The sequence below is a fragment of the Prionailurus bengalensis genome, chromosome D2 (assembly GCF_016509475.1).
Source record: "Prionailurus bengalensis isolate Pbe53 chromosome D2, Fcat_Pben_1.1_paternal_pri, whole genome shotgun sequence".
In the NCBI taxonomy this organism is placed as follows: domain Eukaryota; kingdom Metazoa; phylum Chordata; class Mammalia; order Carnivora; family Felidae; genus Prionailurus; species Prionailurus bengalensis.
Window position 1 is genome coordinate 33,116,709 of NC_057351.1, and position 22,134 is coordinate 33,138,842.

Consider the following 22,134-nt stretch of genomic DNA (forward strand, 5'->3'; position numbering starts at 1 on the left):
AAAGAAGATGTGGTATATATGTATGTATGTATGTATATGTGTATGTATGTGTATATATATATATATATATATATATATATATACAGAAGAATATATATATATATACACACAGAAGATGTAGTGTGTATGTATGTATGTATATGTGTGTATATATATGTATGTGTATACATATATACGTATATGTATATATACGTATATATGTATGTGTATACGTATATATGTATGTGTATACATATATATACATACACATATACATACATACATACACACCACATCTGTGTATGTATATATATATTTTTCTGTATATGTGTATATATCTATACACACACATACACAATGGAATATTACTCAGCAATCAAAAAGATTGTATATATACATATATGTATATGTATATATGTATGTGTGTACACATACATTTATACATACACATATACATACATGTACCACATCTTCTGTATATGTATATATATTTCTGTATGTGTGTGTGTATATATATGTGTGTGTGTGTGTGTATACACACACACACACACACACACACACACACACATACACACATATACAATGGAGCATTACTCGGCAATCAAAAAGAATGAAATCTTGCCATTTGCAACTATGTGGATGGAACTGGAGGGTATTATGCTAAGTGGAATTAGTCAGATGAAGAGAAAAATCATATGACTTCACTCATATGAGGACTTTAAGAGACAAAACAGATTAACATAAAAAATAAAAAGATTTCTTTAAAATGTAGTTAGTTGAAGTAAAAATGATGTATGGTTTATAGCATGTAGCAATAAAATATATGAGGACAATAGCACAAAGCAAAGGGAGTGGAAGTGTATTGGTCTTGAGATACTCTACACTATACCTAAAGTGATGTATTACGTAAAGGTCAACTGTAATAGGTTAAAGATGTATACTGTAAACCCATTAGCAAGGTTCAGGAAGCCTAATAGTCCAAATCCAGGCTACTGCATATTTTTATAAATAAAGTTTATTGGAACACAGCCATGCTCATTTGTTTATCTACTGCCAGTGGCTGCTTCTGCCCCACAGTGCAGTCTGTAGTTGCAACAGAGATCTTTATGGTCCATAAAATCTAAAATATTTAATATCTAGCCTTTTACAGAAAAAGTTTGTCAACACCTACCGTAGGGAAACCCCTAGAAACATAAAAAGACATAGTCAATTAGTCAATAGTAGAGATTAAATGTAATCATAAAAATAGTTAACCTAGGGCACCTCGGTGGCTCAGTCGATTAAGCATCTGACTTTGGCTCAGGTCATGATCTCATGGTTCGTGAGTTTGAGCCCTGTTTCAGACTCTCTGCTGTCAGCACAAAGCCTGCTTCAGATCCTCTGTCCCCCTCTCCCTTCACCTACCCCATTCACACACTCTCTCTCTCCCTCTCTCTTTCTCTCTCTCACAAAAATAAATAAACATTAAAAAATTAGTTTATCTAGGGGCACCTGTGTAGCTCTATCAATTGAGCATCCAACTCAATTTTGGCTCAAGTCATGATCCCAGCATCCTAGGATCAAGCCCTGAGTCTGTCTCCATGCTGAGCCAGGAGTCTGCTTGGGATTCTCTCTTTCTCTCCCCCTCTGCGCCTCTCCCCTGCTAGTGCTCTCTCTTTAAAATAAAAAATATATGTAAATATTTTTTACAAAAGGGTGCCTTATAAAAAAAATAATCTAAAAGAGAGCAAGAATAAAGAAAAAGTAGAAGAAAGAACAGTTTGGGTCAATAAAGTAAGTAGCAAGACTTACACACGAGTATATTTATATACATTTATAATTTATTAAATGTAAATAATATACATGCTTTAATTAAAAGGCTGAGATTGTCAGATTAGACAAAACAGCAAGACCCAACTATATGCTGTCTGTAGAAAACCCACTTTAAATGTAAAGACACAGATAGGTTATAAGGATGAGAAAAGGTATAGAACAAAGACATATATCTCCACAAAGACTTAAAAGTGGCTACTTTACTCATAGTGGCCAAAGACTGGAAAGCAGTCCAAATGTCAGTCAGCAGGAAAATGCATAAATTATGGTGTATCCATACAGTGAAATATTAGCAATAAAAATAAACTACCAATGCATGCAACAATGTGGGTTAATCTCAAAATCACTATACTGAGAGAAGTCAGATACAAAAGAGTCTGTACTATATGATTCCAGTAATATAAAACTCCAGAAAAACTAAATATAATCTGTAGTGACAAAAATTGAATCAGTGGTTGCCTAAGGATTTACTGGGATGGGGAATAGGGGAATTTGGGGAAGTAATGAAAATGCTCTTTATCTTGATTATTGTGCCCAAACTCATCAAATGTCCATTAAAATAAAAGTATATTTTGGTATTTACAAACTCTGTTTCAGTCAGGGTTACTTTTAAAATTTAAGTACTGAAAGAATGTAGTGTGATGCTGTTGTATATACTGCAAGCCTTATAAGTGGCTAGAATAGGCAAGGAAATAAGATGTAAATAATTACAACATTGCCAAGTGTGATGCGTTTGGCATCTCCAGAATATTAACCTAAAAACATTTCCTCTCAACTCTTCAATATTGAGGGGTATGAATCCTTAGCAACATTATAGAATGTATCTTTGGATTCTTAAAAAAAAGCTAATAAACATTATCAAGCAGTGTGCTAAGTGTTTTAAATGGTTTATTTTATTTATTCCTCACAACAATTCCATCAGTTAGGAATTGAATCCATGTTATACGTCAAGAAAGCAAGGCTCAGAGAAGTTACATAACATGCCCAAAGTTATAAAGCCAGGATTCCATCCCAGATTTGCCTCCAAAGCCTGTTTTTCTTCACAGGCTAGTGCTAACTTATCTTTAAATGCTTGGTTGCTTATGTAAAAAATTGTTTCAAAGTTTATTTATTTATAAATTTCATTTGAAAATTATTTCAAAAGAGTTAGTCTGACATTTGTTTTAGTGACTAAGACTCAGTAAATCAAGACTATTGATGAAAAAGATAAGGAAATGGGAATTCTTTGAGTTTTATAGCTTATGATAATGTTTCCCTTAATAACTTTTTGTTAGAAAATCCCAAATAGTTACGTTGTGGCTTATAACTAGTCTCAGGACAATGTTTAAGAGAACATAAAAAGAATTGTTTTGTTTCTATCATAATACGTTCATATTATGTAAGAGAATACTTACTTATCAAACACCTTGGATATAATAATTGTACTATAAATACGAAGTGACTTTCCTTGAGTAAGAGTCTCACTTATTAGTGTATTTTCACATATTATTCTCCAGGGGTTCTTGAAAGCTGTGGCTCCTCAGAGCCACCTCCTAAAGGTTATGGAGTCTGGCCCAGCAATCTCTGGCTACTTAGTAAAATCTTCCTCAGTAGAACTAGAGTTTATATTTACCAGTACCAAAATCTTTACCTCAAATTCCTGGGAAAGCCTCTCCCTGACCTACTTAGAAGATAATCCTTTGCATGCTTTCTTTTCTCTGAACAGTGAATTGTGTGATCTATATGATTGATCTTCCATAAGCCAGTTCCCAGAATAACCTCCAACTAAAGCTAAAGGGCATATTCTTAAACCTTTGAAAACATTTTAAACCATGTTAATAATAATAGACCCTATGTAAGAATAGTAATATTGTAGCTTTAACTTATAATGAAATCTAATTATCGTCTGATTATGGATCTTTTTCATTCAGATGTGACAGTGGTGTATCAAAATGGGTTACCTGTGATATCTGTGAGGCTACCATCCCGGCGTGAACGTTGCCAGTTCACACTCAAACCTATTTCAGACTCAGTCGGTGTGTTTTTACGACAACTTCAAGAAGAGGATCGGGGAATTGACAGAGTTGCAATCTACTCACCAGGTATAGTCACATTCATTATTAATTCTCACCCACCTGTCATTTCACCCCAGAATGCTTCTATACTCTACACACACACACACATATACCACTGCAAAAGAATCCCATACTCTTAACTTTAGGACACATTTTTTTGCTTAGCAAATGTCAGGAGAGACTGTGATTTCTGTCTCAGTTCTCAGAATATAACTGTTCAGTTTTAGGAACTGAATATACACAAAAAGTCTCATTCAGAAGCACCTCACATACAATGCCATGGGCAAAGAGGAGCAGTCGATCACATTGTATGTTATTGAAACCTTTTATCATTACCTTAGGCATAAAATAAATTTTTCTAGTGGTTGAGCCCTCATCTCTGGAGATATGAAATAATAGGACTTCTTTTTAGATCTTGTTCCGTCTTTCACATAGTTTGTAAAATAAAGACATATGTGACTGGAAAAGAATGTAAAATAAGGCACTAAAAAATTCCCATTTGACATGCATCTGTCCTATTTATTTAAGTGCCTTACATTTTTTCCCATTCTTTGAAAAATTTTAAACCTACAGAAAGCTTAAAAGACTATATTGGAAGTACCCATTTACCCTTGGATTTACCAGTTGTCAACAACTTGCCACATTTCTATGCTGTAACTGGTTTAAATATACTTAATTTTCATCTTATATAACTTATATAACTGGTAGACCAGTATGGTGTACTTTGCTAACATCTGTCCCTACCAAATTATTGGTGACGAATCAGTAATTATCCTGAGAAGTACCATACATTAGAAAGCATTGTTTTTTGTTTTTTTTTTTTTTACTCCACCAACTTCCATCATGGATAGATGTATGACATCCATGCCGCTCTCCCATGACCCGAGATTTCCAACTGACACCGATAGATCTATGTAATTATTTTAGTTGTTGATAAAGTTTTGGCAGAAAAGTGTATTATTAAATCTTCATAGACTTGAGATCATGAAAGCAAAAAGCCTCAGATAATATAAGCTTTGTTTAGCATAGAATTTGGGGATGAGGCAAAAATGAACTAGAATTTAAAAGAGAAGATATAATTTTTAAAATTGATTTTGAGGATTGCTTTTTCCTGATCATTCTCAAACAATTAGATATATGACGAGTTTAAATTTTCACACTTAAATTTTTTTTTACAGATGGCGTTCGAGTTGCTGCCTCAACAGGAATAGACCTCCTACTCCTTGATGACTTTAAGCTGGTCATTAATGACTTAACATATCATGTACGACCGCCAAAGAGAGGTAAAAAGTAACCTTGATAAGATCAGAGAAATGTGGGAGGGCTTTTGGAAAGAACTTTATTCTTCCCTGGATGACCTTGAGAAGCAGACAATATTCAAAGAACCCTGAAAAGTCTTACATCCAGGTAGACTCTGTTTCAGTTGAAGAGCTCATTGAATGTCTCATGCTTGAATACCTGGCTAGTACAGTGATGAAAACTTAGATTCTACCTAGGCACCAGAATGCTTTATTATTGGATATAAATGCTTCACATAAATGAATGTTTCACATAAATGAATGTTCTGTGTAACTTAAGCTCCTTCCCTCCAAACAGGCTAAAAGTCATATTATTTTAATAACATCACAGGGGAATCTTTTTAAAAATAAATTATGGACTTCCCTGTCCTCTTAACATTTATAACAGGAATGAATTAATCTTTTTTTTTTTTTTTTTTTTTTTTTTTTGGCTCAAGGTAAGCAGTGCGAAAGTCAATTATATTGTATTTAGTCCTTAGGAACTTCTGACACGTATATGCTTTCATATAAAAAGTGTGATATACAGGGATGCCTGGGTGGCTTAGTCGGTTAAGTGTCTGACTTCAGCTCAGGTCATGATCTCATGGTTCATGAGTTTGAGCCCCACGTTGGGCTGTTTTGACAGCTCAGAGTCTGGAGCCTGCTTCGGATTCTGTATCTCTCTCTCTCTCTGTTCCTACCCGCCTCATGCTCTGCCTCTCTCTGTTTCTCAAAAATGAATAAACATTAAAAAAAAAATTTTAAATAATCAAAAGTATGATATTTGCCTCAGGTGCAGATTTTAAGAGGGTGCCCCCCCCAAAAAAAACCCAGTAATCAAGATAAATAATACTTTAATGAACTATTTTAAAAAACCAAAGTTAATGCCAAAACCCCATGATGAACAAAATATCAAAAATTTAAATAAAGCAGTCAGTATTACTGATTTTTCTTTTTATCCCAGGCTCCCAATATGGCTTCTGCACAGTACTGATGCTAAATAGGCCTCTAAAATAGCATTTGATATGTGTCTTTTTCTGTCACTTTTCTGTCTCTGCCCTTGATCTTTATTATTACTTACTGATGTTGTTAATGCCCCTTCCATTACCGCCACCCTCTCCACCAGCCTTCTAGGGCATCCCTTCTTTGTAATTCTGCTTTTGAGAATTGTGTCTAATGTAGAAAATATTCTCAGTGAAAGCGTAAACATTGAATGCCTCCAAAATCTGGTCCACATCTACTTTAAAAGTTTTCCTCTAGGGGCGCCTGGGTGGCTCAGTTGGTTAAGCGTCTGACTTTGGCTTAGGTTATGATCTCACGGCTTGTGACTTTGAGCCCCGCGTCGGGCTCTGTGCTGACAACTCAGAGCCTGGAGCCTCTTCAGATTCTGTGATTCTGTGTCTTTCTCTCTCTTTCTCTCTCTTTCTCTCTCTTTCTCTCTCTCTCTCTCTCTCTCTCTCTCTCTCTCTCTCTCTCCCTCTCCCTGCCCCTGCCTCTGCCCCTGCCCCGCTCACACACTCTCTCTCTCAAAAATAAATAAACATTAAAAAAAAAGTTTTAAGTTTTCCTCTATCTCTCTTAACATGTTACCTACTTTTCCTCCACCCTCTAATCCTTTGCTGTTTCCTGAACTGTGCCTTGTTTTTTGCCATCTCAGTGTTTACTTTCTCTACGGTGCCTTTTTTCTCTCTTCCTAACCTCCTATTTCCCCATGTCAAAATCATCAAGGTCAGCTCTTCCATGAAGGCTTTAATGATCCTATTCTTAATGTTCTTTATTTCTCTAAATCCCAGCCAACCAGAAGTGACTAATCTGTTGTCTGAACTCTTCTTTATTAATGCTCAGACAGAAGGACTGTGATTTTGTATCCTCCATTGACTCAGATAGTCATACTATGTTGAGTGAAATAAGTGAATCAAGTTGGTAGCATTTTGTTTGTTCAGAAGCCAGATTATTTTCTGTGTGCAAGCTAGTTGAAATGGAACTAGTTTAGAAAAAGTACAGTAAATACAGCAAGAGTGGGAAAAGTTTCCTTTAAATAGTAAGACATTACCAAGCCAGTTACTACATTGGAATAATTGAACACGTAGACCAGGGATTGTTAGCTATATATTAGCCAAGCTAATATGTTTTTCTTCTTTATTCTTTGATTTTTGGACTAGAAGTTCCCCTTAAGATAACAGAGGTACAGGCTTATTTTACTCAGTTTTTGTTGTTCTTTAAATTTGCTCTTTCTTTTCCAGCCTTATTAGCATAAAATTGACATACAGCATCGTAAGTTTAAGGAGTACAGTGTAATGAATTGATACACTTTAATGTTACAAAATGATTACCACAATAGGATTAGTTAACACCTCCATCACCTCACATAATTACGTGTGTGTGTGTGTGTGTGTGTGTGCGTGTGTGTGTGCGCGCGCACGTGTGGTAACAACACTTAAGGTCTGCTTTCTCAGCAAATTTCAAGTATACAATATAATATTGTTAACTATAGTCACCATGCTATACAACAGATCCCCAAAATTTGCTCATCTTACAATTGGAATTTTGGTACCCTTTGACTGATGTAGAATACTGTATGATCCAGCAATCCCACTTTTGGGTATATAACCAAAGGAAATGAAATAAGGATCTTAAAGAGGTATCTGCACTCCCATGTTCACTGCAGCATTATTCATGTTAGTGAAGATGTGGAAACAACCTGATTGTCCACAGATGAATGATTAAAAAGATGTGGTTTATACATATAATGGAATATTATTTAGCTCTGAAAAAGAAGGAAACAACTTGGATAGGTCTTGAGAGCATTATACTGAGGAGCATACACTGAGGTGTATGTGAGAGCTCATTCTATTTAGATTTTCTATTTTGTATTAGTAAAAATTTTAAAGTTGACTAATATATCCTTATGTAAAGTATAATAAGCAGGAAAATAAACTTCCATATATTATGTTGTCAAAAACTAGAGACTTTTAATCAATGACTAATTGTAACCATCCTGTCTAATGCTGTTTTTAAAGCAGAAATGAGGGGAGTTTGAGTGGCTTAGTTGTTTAAGCATCTGACTCTTGATCCCAGCTCAGGTCATGATCTCACATTCATGAGATCGAGCCCCATATCAGGCTCTGCACTGGTAGCACAGAGCCTGCTTGGGATTCTCTCTCTTCCCTTCTCTCTATGCCCCTCCCCTGCTCACATTCTCTCTCTCTCTCTCTCTCTCTCTCTCTCTCTCTCTCTCTCTCTCTCTCAAAATAAATAAACTTAAAAAAAATAAAGCAGAAACGAATGTTACAGTGTTTTAGATCAGGCTATTCCCAAGTTGAATAAGGGAAAGTAAAGGTAGAAACTGAAAGGGGAAGAAATTATAGTTGATTCTCTGGGAATCAATTCAGCAGTCTGCCCAGCTTCCTTAGATGTCAGTTAGAAAATGAAGTTTGCAAGGGTCAAAAGTCTATGATTCATGGAATAATTGTAAATTGAAGTGAAATTCCGTAAGCTCAATAGCGGCACTGGTGTAGAATTTTAAAAGATCTTTTCAACATTTAAAATATTTTCAGACATCAAAGCTCTCTCACCACTGTTCTTAGCCAATGAGAGATTTTGCCATTAGATACCATTTCACACAGAAGCTTGAATAATACTGTTTTAAGTCCATAAACTCTTTTCCTCAAACTTTTGAAACATAGTAAAAATCAAAAACACAATAAGCAAGTGTTGGCAGGTTGTAGAGAAAAAGGAGCCCTCTTGCACTGTTGGTGGAAATGCAAACTGGAGCAGCCACTATGGAAAACAGCATAGAAGTTCTTCAGAATGTTTAAAATAGAAGTACTCTATGATCCAGTAATTGAGCTACTGGGTGTTTACCCAAAAAATACAAAAGCACTAATTCAAAGGGATATATGCACCCATATGTTTATAGCAGCATTTTATACAATGGCCAAACTATGGAAGCAGCCCAAGTGTCCATCGATAGATGAATGGATAAAAAAGATGTATATATGTATGTATGTATATGTATGTGTGTGTGTATATACATGCACACATGCACTAGAATATTATTCAGCCATAAAAAAAGAATGAAATCTTGCCGTTTGCAATGATGCAGATGGAGCTAGAGAGTATTGCTAAGTGAAATAAGTCAGAGAAAGACACATACCATATGATATCACTTAATGTGGAATTTAAGAAATAAGACAAAAAAAGAGACAAACCAGGAAAAAGACTCTTAACTGTGGAGAACAAATTGATGGTTACCAGAGGGAGAGGTAGAGGGATGGGTTAAATAGATGATGGAGATTAAGGAAGGACACTTGTGATAAGGACCGAGTGATATATGGAATTGTCAAATCACTATATTGTACACCTGAAACAAATATAATACTATATGTTAACTATATTAGAGTTAAAATTTTTAAAAAGATCTTAAGAAAACATGGTAAAGAAAGTCATTTTTTTCTTTTGATGATATATAAAATAGGTTTTAATTTTGTTTCCGCCGTATAATCTTCTCTCCCTGTCTGAGGAAGATATTGCTGGCATCTAAGTCACCACTAGTTTTCAGCTACATCAAGTAGGAGAGCAGTTTGAATTTCTGTATTCGAGAAGGTTGGCAGTCATCCACATGAGACAATCCTCTTCCCCATGTTGGAACCCTTTTTATTAAAAAGACTAAACAGAAAAGAAATTGCAAGTACTAGGGCTTAGGTGTCAGACGATGAGGAGCACTAGGATTTTATAAACACAGGGAGCAGATGGAACAGATCTAATAAAAGTTAAAAGAAGGAATGAAGGAAAACTTTTCCAGGACAGTTTTTTAAGTGTTAAAACAATTTTTTTCTACTCACCCCTCACCCCTGTAACTTTCACATTCCTCTCCTATTTTTCTTTTCCCTGTTGACGGATAGCACTTTAGAACTAAAAATGCTGTATGAATGCTGTTTATCAGTAAACCTGAACTTCACACACTTCCAACAGGCAGTGAGGATAGAGGGCTTATTGATAGAGGATCTAATAAAGGCCCACTTAATGTGTATGTGGGGTCGACAGTCTGTAAGTATTACGGATACTTAAGTGTTGAACCTAACCCCAAATGAGAAAGGGAAGAGGCAGAAAAAAGCTGAGACGGAACCAAGGGGGCAGGTCATGGCAGTAAGGCTCACTGCAGGCTCCATTGAATTCTCTTGGTTAGCATAGCTGTGTATGGCTGGATCGCCCTCTGTCCGCTGCAGGATGAGAAAAGGAACTGTTTTAACAGTTAAATGATTTTAAAACCTAATCTAAATCTGGAAAGGAGGGAGGAATATGGAAAGGGAGCACAAAAGGCCTTTTATCTCAGTCCATGTTGAAGTAGTAATTAACTACCTTCCACTTAATACTGGGAAGGAAGAGAATATAATCTAAATCACTGGTTGTTGAACATTGTGCTAAGGAGAATCATTTTGATTGGCACCACTAAGCCCTGTTCCCCATTTATCCTTCCAAAGGATATTGGAAACCTTGCTTCTCTCTTAATGATGTAAATAATTTGAGGGAAATGGTTGAGCAGGCAAACCAAATACAAACAATAACAAATACCTGACCAGAGACTAAAATAGCCAAAGTCCTTCTTAAACCATTCTAGTAGCTAAAAAGACTTTTAATCCTCAGTAATTTGCACATCTCCTTGCCTTTCTGTACCTTAATTTCCTGGCACTGATGACAGAATGCAGAAACATTAATAAACACCTCATTGCATTTTTAGTGAAGGATACACACATCATCCAAAAGTGGTATTGTTTAGCCATTAGCAGATTTATGTGCTCTCTTCTTATGATTTCATCTCCAAATATGTGGGCAAAGTTTTCAGGGTCAAAGGTTTGGGATTGATGTTTACCTCCACCATGATAATACCTTGGAACCATATTCTTCCTGACAAGAAAATCTAACAAAGCCAAATCTCTTGAGTTTATTGGGGCTTTAGTGATGCCTGATCAGAGTTGGTACACACATACACACACACACACACACACACACACACACACACACAGGAATATTAGCCATAAAAAAATGAAATCTTGCCATTTTTAACCACATGTATGGAGCTAGAGAATATTATGTTAAGTGAAATAAGTCAGAGAAAGACAAATACTATATGATATCACTCGTATATGGAATTTAAGAAACAAAACAAATGAGCAAAGGAGGAAAAAAAGTGAGAAAAGAGAGGGAGGCAAACCGTGAAGCAGACGGTTAGAAAACAAACTGATGGTTACCAGAAGGGAGGGGGTGTGGGGGGATGGGTTAAACAGGTGATGGAGATTAAGGAGTGCACTTGTGATGAGCAGGGAGTAATGTATGGAATTGTTGAGTCACTATATTGTACTCTTGAAACTAATATTATACTGTATGTTAACTAACTGGAATTTAAATAAAAACTTCAATGGAAAAAAAGCAAGAGTGGAAATGGGAGCTTGGAAGATCAGAGAAAAGTCACTAATTTTAAAGTGATGGCACAGGGAGATTAATCAAAGCTTGCCAAGGAACCTGAAAATTCAAATGCGTCTAACTATTAGGATGGGCTGCAAAGGAGGACCGATAGAGAAATCATAAGACAGTGCTGGCAGATACATACATTATCTGTGATAATGGAAATGTTCCATTTCTGCACTGTCCAGTATGGTAGCCATTAGTCACAGGTGGTTATTGAACCCTTGAAATGTGGCTAGTGTGACTGAAGAACTGAATTTTAAATTTTATTTTATTTTATTAAATTTAAATAGCTATATGTGACTCATGGTTACTCTTTTGGACAGCAGAGCTCTAGAAGGCTGCGTCTGGTTGTGGGCCTGGATGTGCCATTCATCAACAGAGGTGGCAGTTGAGAAAAAAGAGCTAGAGGCAGAGAATGGGAAAACAAGCACAAGCTAGCATCTCTAGGCACCTGCATCTGTCTCTCACTACTACCCACTACAGCCTTCAGAGCATAATGGCTTCTGCCTCACTTCCGCCTTCCAAAATCTTACTTGAATTTCTCATTTGGTTAATGCTAACTCTGAACCATACATACAGGGATGGGTATTTTCGAAAACATAATTCCAGTCTAGCTAGATTGGCAAGGTATAAAACCACCAAACTGCTTTTCTCATCCAATGGTGTTTTCTGAAAATCTTACTATACCAGTACATAAAAAATTCCTCATTCTTTTTCACATTGTATTGCACTTGTATTGCATTGTATGAATGTATATCATTTACTTAACTGCTTATTTTATAACTTATTGATGGACTTTTATGTAGTTTTCATCTTTTGCTGTAGTATATATTATAGCATCAAATAATCCTGAATGTGTCACTTAGGAAGTCTCTGAGTGTATATATAAGAAAAATACCTGGAAGTGGAAGACTATGTCAAAGAATATGTGGATCAGAAAGTTAGATTTTGAAGAAGAAAAAGAAATATTTAAAGTAATGAAAGACAATCAAAAGAGAAATATTTTTATAACCTTGAAATGAGAAAAAGCTTTCTAACTATAACATAAAACCCAGAAGCCATAAAAGAAAAGACTGATACAAAAAATAAATTTTCTACACAGCAGAGGCCATAATAGAAATATTAATTTTTAAACTAACAGGTTTTCAATGAATGATATTCTAATAGAGACTTGCTTTTTTGTAAAACAATTTCCAAGCCTGATTTCCAATTTTATGGATTTTCAGGTTATGATTGTCTCTATATGTTTGATCGTTAACATGTCCATGCTCCATTAGGAAAAGGAAGAGATTCTGTTTAGTTTTGCTTACTTCCTTTCCTTTTTTCTTCCTCCCCTCCCTTTTTCCCTTCCTCCCTCCCTCCCTTCCTTCCTTGGACTTCTAAGCAAATACATTACTGTTATAGATTCAGGGTCTGGAGTTCTCTCTTGTCCAGGAAGAGAGCAGACGCAGAATTAAAATGTGAAAGAGGCTAATGTCCAGAAAGAGACAAGAGCCCCGAATAAAGATCCTTGCTCCATTTTTATTAGGATCAGAAGGCTTACAAGCATGATGGATATGCACAAAGAGACAATGAAACTGTGAACATTAACTCCTGTGTGTGAGAGAAAGAGGGTTTTGAAGATATGCAGTGTTAGGGGTTTGGGTCAATACAAAACAAAATCCCAGCACCAGGCAGACGGTTGTTTAGGCAGGCATAAGGTGCAGCCTGTCTATCTTAGCTTGCCTAGGGGATAAGACAGGTAGAGCTTACTACCTCGGGGTCAACAAGGCACCTTTCTTTTGTTAATTAGCTCCATTATCTCCGCTCTGGGCAAAAACTTCACCCTGCTGCTGTCTGTAGCCTATTTACCTCTTTACCCATTCTGGTCCTTCCCTCCTGTGAAAGCAGCTTTCTGCTATCCTACTAAGTTGCCGGAGGGGGGTGGGGGAGGGGGGGCTTCCACCCTGATTACCTAGCTTTGATTACCTGATTACCTGATTTTGGATGCTTTCATCCTAAACCTTGTTAACCCATCATTGCAAGCTCAGGGAATTCCTAAACTTATTCCCCACATAATACTTAAAGTATTGAAAGTTAAAAGGGAAAAGAAAGAGCTATAAATAGGAAAGCCAATGGACTACCCTTCAGATCTTTGTCCACTCCCTACTAGTTCTGCAATTTCATATATATTATTATTAGACTTCATTAAGGAGAACAGCCACCTCACATTTTTTTTTTTTCCTCTGTAGTGACTAGATCAGTAGCTTACACAAAAACATTTGTTAATCTTATCTTTGGGGTTCAGGTTCCTCATTTATAAATTTTGGGCACCAAGTTTACTCCTGTTATTGTGAGAATAATATGAGATATAATATATGTGAAAAGATTTCAATAACCATAGATAATTGATCACTACTTAAGGAATTGTCTTTTGAAAGGGGACCACACTTTCAGGAGAAATATTATTATATGGTGGAAAGATTATAACTCAGTTCCAGCTATGGAGTCAGGAGACATCCTACCACTTCCCTGTGATATTCCAAACAAGTTACTGCCTTCTAGAGTACAGCTTCCTCTTCTGGTAACTTTGGAAAGTATAAAGCCACATGCAAACATGAGCTACAACTTCAATGCAAAGAAAACCTTGTTGACATAGATGACTTCTAGAACTCAAAGTGCTCTTGCTTTTGTCTGTTCCCATGAATTCAGCACGCATTTACCGAAGGTGCAAGAAACTGTGCTAGGTACTATATCCCATTTTACTGTATCAGCTCTTCTGTAATCCAACTTGCTGTCCTTATTTGAATTTTTCATTGATTGAATTTTTTGATAACTGTACTCACGGACATCCTTGAAAAAAGTTTAAATACACAGCTAATTTTGACTGTGGTTTATTTTGAATTAGAAGAGGGCTGACCTTATGGCTATACCTAACAAAATGTCACATTTAAGGCTAATAAGATTTATTTAATATTTTAACTTTTGTTTTAAGTTTATTTATTTATTTTGAGAGAGAGTGCACAGACAAGCAGGGGAGAGACAGAGAGAGAGGGAGAGAGAGAATCCCAAGCAGGGTCTGCACTGTCAGCACAGAGCCCAACATGGGGCTTGATCTCACGAACCAGGAGATCATGACCTGAGCTGAAATCAAGAGTTGGGTACTTAACTGACTGAGCCACCCAGGCTCCCCAAGGCTAATAAGATTTTAAAACAAAAGTTTTATTCCTTGTCTCTTTTTTTTTTATTCTTTGACAGCTGAGATAGCTTATTTTTTATTATATTCTCAAAACATAATTTTTAGATTTCTGGAAACACATGCTATTCATAGAAGAGGATATTGAATCAAAGAATTCAATCTTTTACACTTTTAATCATTCTCTTAACCTTCATGCCCTCTAAAACATGATATTGAAGTCCAAACTGCTATTCTGTGTCTTTTCCCAACAGGAATAAATAAAAGTTGGTATGCGGGGAAGGTGTATGGAGGCTAATCTTTTTAGGATAATTGTATTTTTATTTATACATTTGTATTTGCAAATTTGAAATACTGTGTATTTTTTCCTCAGGTGTTAAACAGGAAGAAAATCACCAATTGAAATGGCAAGACCACAGATAAATTCTAGATAAGCATTTTAATGAGCATAATAGTGAGATTGATTCTGAACCTCTCTACTAGTTTTTAATATACTGCCTTAAATTGTTTATGTAATGAAGATTATGATTATTTATAGCCTTATTTGTAGCATTTTGACTTCCAAGAATATAATGGTAGATGTTGGCTTCAAAATTTTCAAGTTGCCCAAATAGGAACTTACTTTCTAGGATTGGTAGTTACCTCTGTTTTAAAAAGGGGGCTCAGTTGGACGTCCGACTTCAGTTCAGGTCATGACCTCTCAGTACGTGGGCTCAAGCCCCGCATCGGGCTCTCTGCTGACAGCTTGGGGCCTGGAGCCCGCTCTGGATTCTGTGTCTCCCTCTCTATCTGTTCCTCCCCTGCTCACACTCTGTTTCTTTCAAAAATAAATAAACATTGAAAAAAAAATTTTTTTAAAAAGGAACTATCACTTCCCTTCAATTGGACACTGAAAGAAACCGATGGTGGGATCCCTGTAGTGGATGACACTGTCTTGTTCTTATCATTGTCTGATAGCCCTAGGAATAGCAACTCTCCAGCTAAGGCATACGTTTAAAACAATGTAACCCCTCTTTTTCAGACCTCTTAAGCCACGAAAATGCAGCAACACTGAACGATGTAAAGACACTCGTCCAGCAGCTATACACCACACTGTGCATCGAGCAGCACCAGTTAAACAAGGAAAGGGAGCTTATTGAAAGATTAGAGGATCTCAAACAGCAACTGGCTCCCCTGGAAAAGGTGCCAATTCAAATCTCAGACCTTCCTCTTCACCAGTAATTTTTCAAGAGTATATATGTCTGCTTTTTTTCCATCTGTCTCTTTTGGTAATTGAGCTATGTCATTCAAACTAGTCCTTTAGTTTTGGGGACTGAACCATAAAAAAATTCCAGTCAAAGCTAAGAAGAGACTTAACAAGGAATTAGAGGACTTAGAACTTTGAAGTCTAAATTTCTGCCCTTAACCAGATTTACCACCTTTGCAACAAAAGATGAAATAATCGCTGATTGGAAAAAGTCCCGAGTGTAATGGATAATGGTTTTAGCCAAGTTAAGAATTAATATTATATGGATTATTATGCAGCTGTTAAAAATGATTATATAGATCTAATATGCAATAGAAGAATATTCATAATTTTATGAAAAGTATATTATAAAATACTGTGCATATTAGTACATACTGTGATCAATTTTTAAATGTGTTGTGCATATAGCTGTGCACATTTATGTGTATGTATAAGTATACACACAGAAAAAAGTCAGAAGGAACATAATCCAAAATGCTAATGGATAGTAGGATTATGATTGATTTACTTCTTTACATTTTTCCAGATGTTTATAGTAAACATATGTCGTTCTTATTTTTAATGATGATGCAAATACTTTCAGAGGTTAAGAAAAGGAACAAAATACTCAATATTGTGCATTTTCTGATTTCTTTAAAAATAACCAGTATCTCAAGGTTATCCTCACTAAATTTAAGACCATTAGGAATGTGATCAATTAAACTTGAACTGTTGTGAAGGAGGATGAGTTTTAAATTTGGTCTTTTCAAAATGTAAAGTATTTTTTAATGTATCGGCGTAACAAAATAAATTATCATCCTTGTTGAATATTTACTATGTGCTGGAAATTGTGCCAAGTATTTTACCTGTATTCTGTTATTTAGTCCTCAGAAGAACTCTATAATGACACTGACAATGATTTGCATATTAGAGCCTGAGTGCAGTTGCTCTGAATCCAGAGTTCATGCTCTGACTCACTGTGCTATTCTGTGCCCTGACAGGCCCCTTGCATAAGGAATGAGAATAGATTAAATCTTGTATACCACAGTAAGAGAACACTGGCATGTTTTCATATCCCTCCTGCAAAGAAGATAATTGTGTAGTTGGATGAAGAGTTGTAGACACTTACTTATTCACTCCCGTAGTTTCACCATATTTTCGTCTACTTCTAGGGTGCAACACAAAACACAAATGTCCTAAGAAAAGTGTTACTCCTACAAAATATTTTCTCCAGTAGAAACTACAGATACTATTTAGGTAGACACTACATTTGTTAGAATTGAGACTAACATGTCTTGATTATGATACCTATTTCTTTAATGAACGTAGAACAGTATAAATTTAAAATGCCTTATGCCTTATCGTTGACTGATCATGTGTTCCCCCTAGGTACGAATTGAGATTAGCAGAAAAGCTGAGAAGAGGACCACTTTGGTGCTATGGGGTGGACTTGCCTACATGGCCACACAGTTTGGCATTTTGGCCCGGCTTACCTGGTGGGAATATTCCTGGGACATCATGGAGCCAGTCACCTACTTTATCACTTATGGAAGTGCCATGGCAATGTATGCATATTTTGTAATGACACGTCAGGTAAGAATTCCTCTTCGAGTAACTTTTATGAGATGAATGAAGTTTTATGATGAATGAAGTTTTGGTTGTCAAATTAGTTTTCTCTTGTGTTCTCGTGTTCTTTCTAAGGCCAATTCCCTTTAAGTACCCATTTATCCTACACACAACACACACACACACACACACACACACATACACACACGCACGCACACACGAGTATGTGCACCTGCATGCCAATTGTGTGTCAGGCATCATGCTGAACATAAATCATCATAAATAGCCACAAATCATCTCTGGAAGGAGAAGGCAAGAAAAAGCTATAAGAGATGTAAAGAAAGAAAGAAAGAAAGATGGAAAGAAAGAAAATTGACATTATTCAAAGATTTTGCACATTAAAAAAATAGAAAAACATGTACATATAATTGGTTAGAATCCATGTCAATTTAATGAGGTTACTGAATACAAGGTTAGTATACATAAATCAACTGCATATTTATATGCCAGTAACAATTATAAAATTAAACTTTAAAAGGTATAACTTAAAATGGCTTTTAAAAATATCTAGAAGTACAACATCATAAAGGCCATATACAAAAGACCCACAGCTAATATCTTCCTCAGTGGAGAAAAACTGAGAGCTTTCCCCCTAAGGTCAGGAACAAGACAAGGATGTCTATTCTCACCACTGTTATTTAACATAGTACTGGAAGTCCTAGCCTTAGCAATCAGACAACACAAAGAAATAAAAAGCATCCAAATTAGGATGAAAGAGTCAGACTTTCACTATTTGCAGATGACATTATATTCTATGTAGAAAACCTGAAAGACTCCACCAAAAACTTGGTAGAATTGATACATGAATTCAGTGAAGTCACAGGATACAAAATCAATGTACAGAAATCTGTTGCATTTCTGTATATCAATAATGAAGCAGCAGAAAGAGAAATCAAGGAATCGATCTCATTTACAATTGCACCAAAAACCATAAGACACATCCTAGAAATAAGCCTAACCAAGAGGTGAAAGATCTGTACTCTGAAAACTATAGAACACTTATAAACGAAATTGAAGAGGACACAAAGAAATGGAAAAACATTCCACACTCATGGATTGGAAGAACATATGTTATTAAAATGTCTATACTACCCAGAGCAATCTACACATTTAATGCAATTGCTATCAAAATAACACCAGCAATTTTTCACAGAGCTAGAACAAACAATCCTAAAATTTATATGGAACCACAAAAGACTCTGAATAGCCAAAGCAGTCTTGAAAAAGAAAAGCTGGAGGCATTACCATTCAGGCCTTCAAGTTATATTACAAAGCTGTAGTGATCAAGACAATATGGTACTGGCACAAAACCAGGCACATAGATAAATGGAACAAAATATAAAACCCAGCAATGGACCCATAACTATATGGTCAACTAATCTTCAACAAAGCAGGAAAGAATATCCAGTGGAAAAAAGATAGTCTCTGCAATAAATGGTGTTGGGAAAACTGGACAGCAACATGCAGAATAATGAAACTGGGCCACTTTCTTACACTATACACAAAAGTAAATTCAAAATGTATGAAAGACCTAGTGTGAGACAGGAAACCACCAAAATCTTAGAGGAGAACACAGGCAGTAACCTCTTTGACATCAGCCATGGCAATTCTTACTGGATATGTCTCCTGAGTCAAGGGAAACAAAAGCAAAAATAAACTATTGGGGCTTCATCAAGATAAAAAGCTTCTGCACTGCAAAGGAAACAATCAACAAAACTAAAATACAGTCTTTGGAATGGGAGAAGATATTGCCAAATGAAAGGGTTAATCTATAAAGAACTTATCAAATTCAGCACCCAAAGAACAAATAATCCAGTGAGGAAACAGCCAGAAGACATGAATAGACACTGCCAAAGAAGACATCCGGATGGCTAACAGACCCGTGAAAACAATGCTCAACATCATTCATCATCAGAGAAATACAAATCAAAACTATAATGAAATATCACCTCACACCTGTGAAAATGACTAAAATTAACAACACAGGAAACAACAGGTGTTGGTGAGGATGCAGAGAAAGGGAAACGAACCCCTCTTACACTGTTGGTGGGAATGCAAAGTGGTGCAGCCACTCTGGAAAACAGTATGGAGGTTCCTCAAAAAAGTTAAAAATAGAGCTAACCTATGGTCCAGCAATTGCACCACTATGTATTTACCCAAAGGATACAAAAATACTGATCTGAAGGGATGCATGCACCCCAATGTTTATAGCAGCACTATCAACAATAGCCAAATTATGGAAAGAGTGCAAATATCCATCGACTAATGAATGGATAAAGAAGATAAGGTGTGTGTTTCTATGTGTGTGTGTATGTATGTGTGTGTGTATATACACACACATGTGTGTGTACACGTGTATATGTATACATGTACACATATGTACACGTATGTATGTGTACACACACACACACACACACATATATCTACACACAACAGAATATTTCTCAGCTATCAAAAAGAATGAAATCTTGGGGCGCCTGGGTGGCGCAGTCGGTTAAGCGTCCGACTTCAGTCAGGTCACGATCTCATGGTCCGTGAGTTCAAGCCCCGCGTCAGGCTCTGGGCTGATGGCTCAGAGCCTGGAGCCTGTTTCCGATTCTGTGTCTCCCTCTCTCTCTGCCCCTCCCCCGTTCATGCTCTGTCTCTCTCTGTCCCAAAAATAAACGTTGAAAAAAAAATTTTTTTACCGTTTATTTATTTTTTTCAACGTTTATTTATTTTTGGGACAGAGAGAGACAGAGCATGAACGGGGGAGGGGCAGAGAGAGAGGGAGACACAGAATCGGAAACAGGCTCCAGGCTCTGAGCCATCAGCCCAGAGCCTGACGCGGGGCTCGAACTCACGGACCATGAGATCGTGACCTGACTGAAGTCGGACGCTTAACCGACTGCGCCACCCAGGCGCCCCTGAAAAAAAATTTTTTAAAAAAGAATGAAATCTTGCCATTTGCTATGATGTGGATGGAGCTAGGTGTATTATGCTAAGCAAAATAAGTCAATCAGAGAAAGACAAATACCACATGATTTCATTCATATGTGGAATTTAAGAAATGAAACAGATGAACATAGGGGGGAAAAAGAGACAAACCAAGATACAGACTCTTAACTATAGAGAGCAAACTGAGGTTGCTAGAGGGGAGGTAGGTGGGGAGATGGGTTAAATGTATGATAGGTATTAAGGAGGGCATTTCTGATGAGCACTGGGTGTTATATGTAAGTAATGAATTCTCCTGAAACCAGTATTACACTGCATGTTAACTAACTGGAATTTAAATTAAAACTTGAAAGTACAAAAAAAAGGGAGCCAAAATTATAATCTGTGCAGATTCAGCATATACCCAAAACCATGTTGTCAAGCATTTGTTTCTTTAATCAGGAGAGTAACAAAAATGCATTTGGAAATGTGTACCATTCTGTCTTTTATAATAACATTACTGGAAAGTAGCAGTTTTGCATTTGGGAAAATGTCTTTTCCTTCATTTTTATGTCTATCATTCATTAAGACTAAGGGTAAGCATTATATTAATTCCCTTTAAGTATGCCCACTGGAAAATATACACATACACATATATACATATATATATATGTGTGTGTGTGTGTGTGTGTGTGTATACATATATACCTGTAAATCATGCAAAACATGTGTAAGACCTCTATGCAGAAAAACTTAAATGTAAAGGAAACTTAGTAAGTAAAATAAACATGTTCATGGACTAGAAAAGTAAATATTAAAAAATGCCAATTGTATCCAAATTGATTGATGTGATTCAGTGCAATCCCAGTCAAAATCCCAACAGTTTGGGGGATGGGAGAAGAGATTTAAATAAGCTGCTTCTAGAATTTCTATAAAAATGTAAAAGGGTAAGAAAAGCCAGTAAATTCTTAAAGAAAAACTAGGTAAGAGGACTTGCCATACTGGATATGGAAGACTATAGCTTTATTTATCATACTATAGTAATTCAGACAGTGGCACAAGGATAGGCAAATAGTCCAATGGAATGGATGAGAGAATGTAAAAATAGACCTGGTATAAATGAACTTGATTTTAAAAAGAGCACTGCAAAGAAAGGAGAGTCTTCTTTCTATAAATATCTACATTAAAAAATGAAATGACTTTATACATCTTTAATTAACAAAAATTAATTCCAGATGGATTATCAATCCAAATATGAAAGGTAACACAATAAAGCTTCTGGAAGATAATATAGGAAAATATGTTAATTACTGTGGAATAGGGAGCGACTTCTTACCCAGAATGAAAAGTGCTAACTATAAAGAATAAGATTGATAAATCCCACTATATTGAAATTAAGAACTTCTGTTTACTAAAGAACACCATTAAAAGGGCAAACAGGCTGGGAGGAGATATTTGTAGTACATATATCCAACAAAGGATCCATAACCAGAATATATAAACATATCTTACTAGTCAGTAAGAAAAAAACAGACAACTCAATAGACAACGATGGCAAGAGATTTGAATAAGCACATCTTAAAAAGAAAATGCAAATGGCGAATA

General features: G+C 36.0%; 1 protein-coding gene across 3 annotated transcripts in view; it reads left to right on the top strand.

Moving 5' to 3' along the window:
* MCU (mitochondrial calcium uniporter) overlaps window positions 1–22,134 on the top strand; it is a 206,357-nt gene that overhangs the window by 178,482 nt on the left and 5,741 nt on the right. For all 3 annotated transcript variants that reach the window (XM_043596600.1, XM_043596602.1, XM_043596601.1), the window contains 4 exons: window positions 3,702–3,872; window positions 5,024–5,128; window positions 15,787–15,947; window positions 17,380–17,583. In XM_043596600.1, the coding sequence (XP_043452535.1) occupies window positions 3,702–3,872; window positions 5,024–5,128; window positions 15,787–15,947; window positions 17,380–17,583 (641 nt within the window). The remainder of the gene's footprint in view (window positions 1–3,701; window positions 3,873–5,023; window positions 5,129–15,786; window positions 15,948–17,379; window positions 17,584–22,134) is intronic.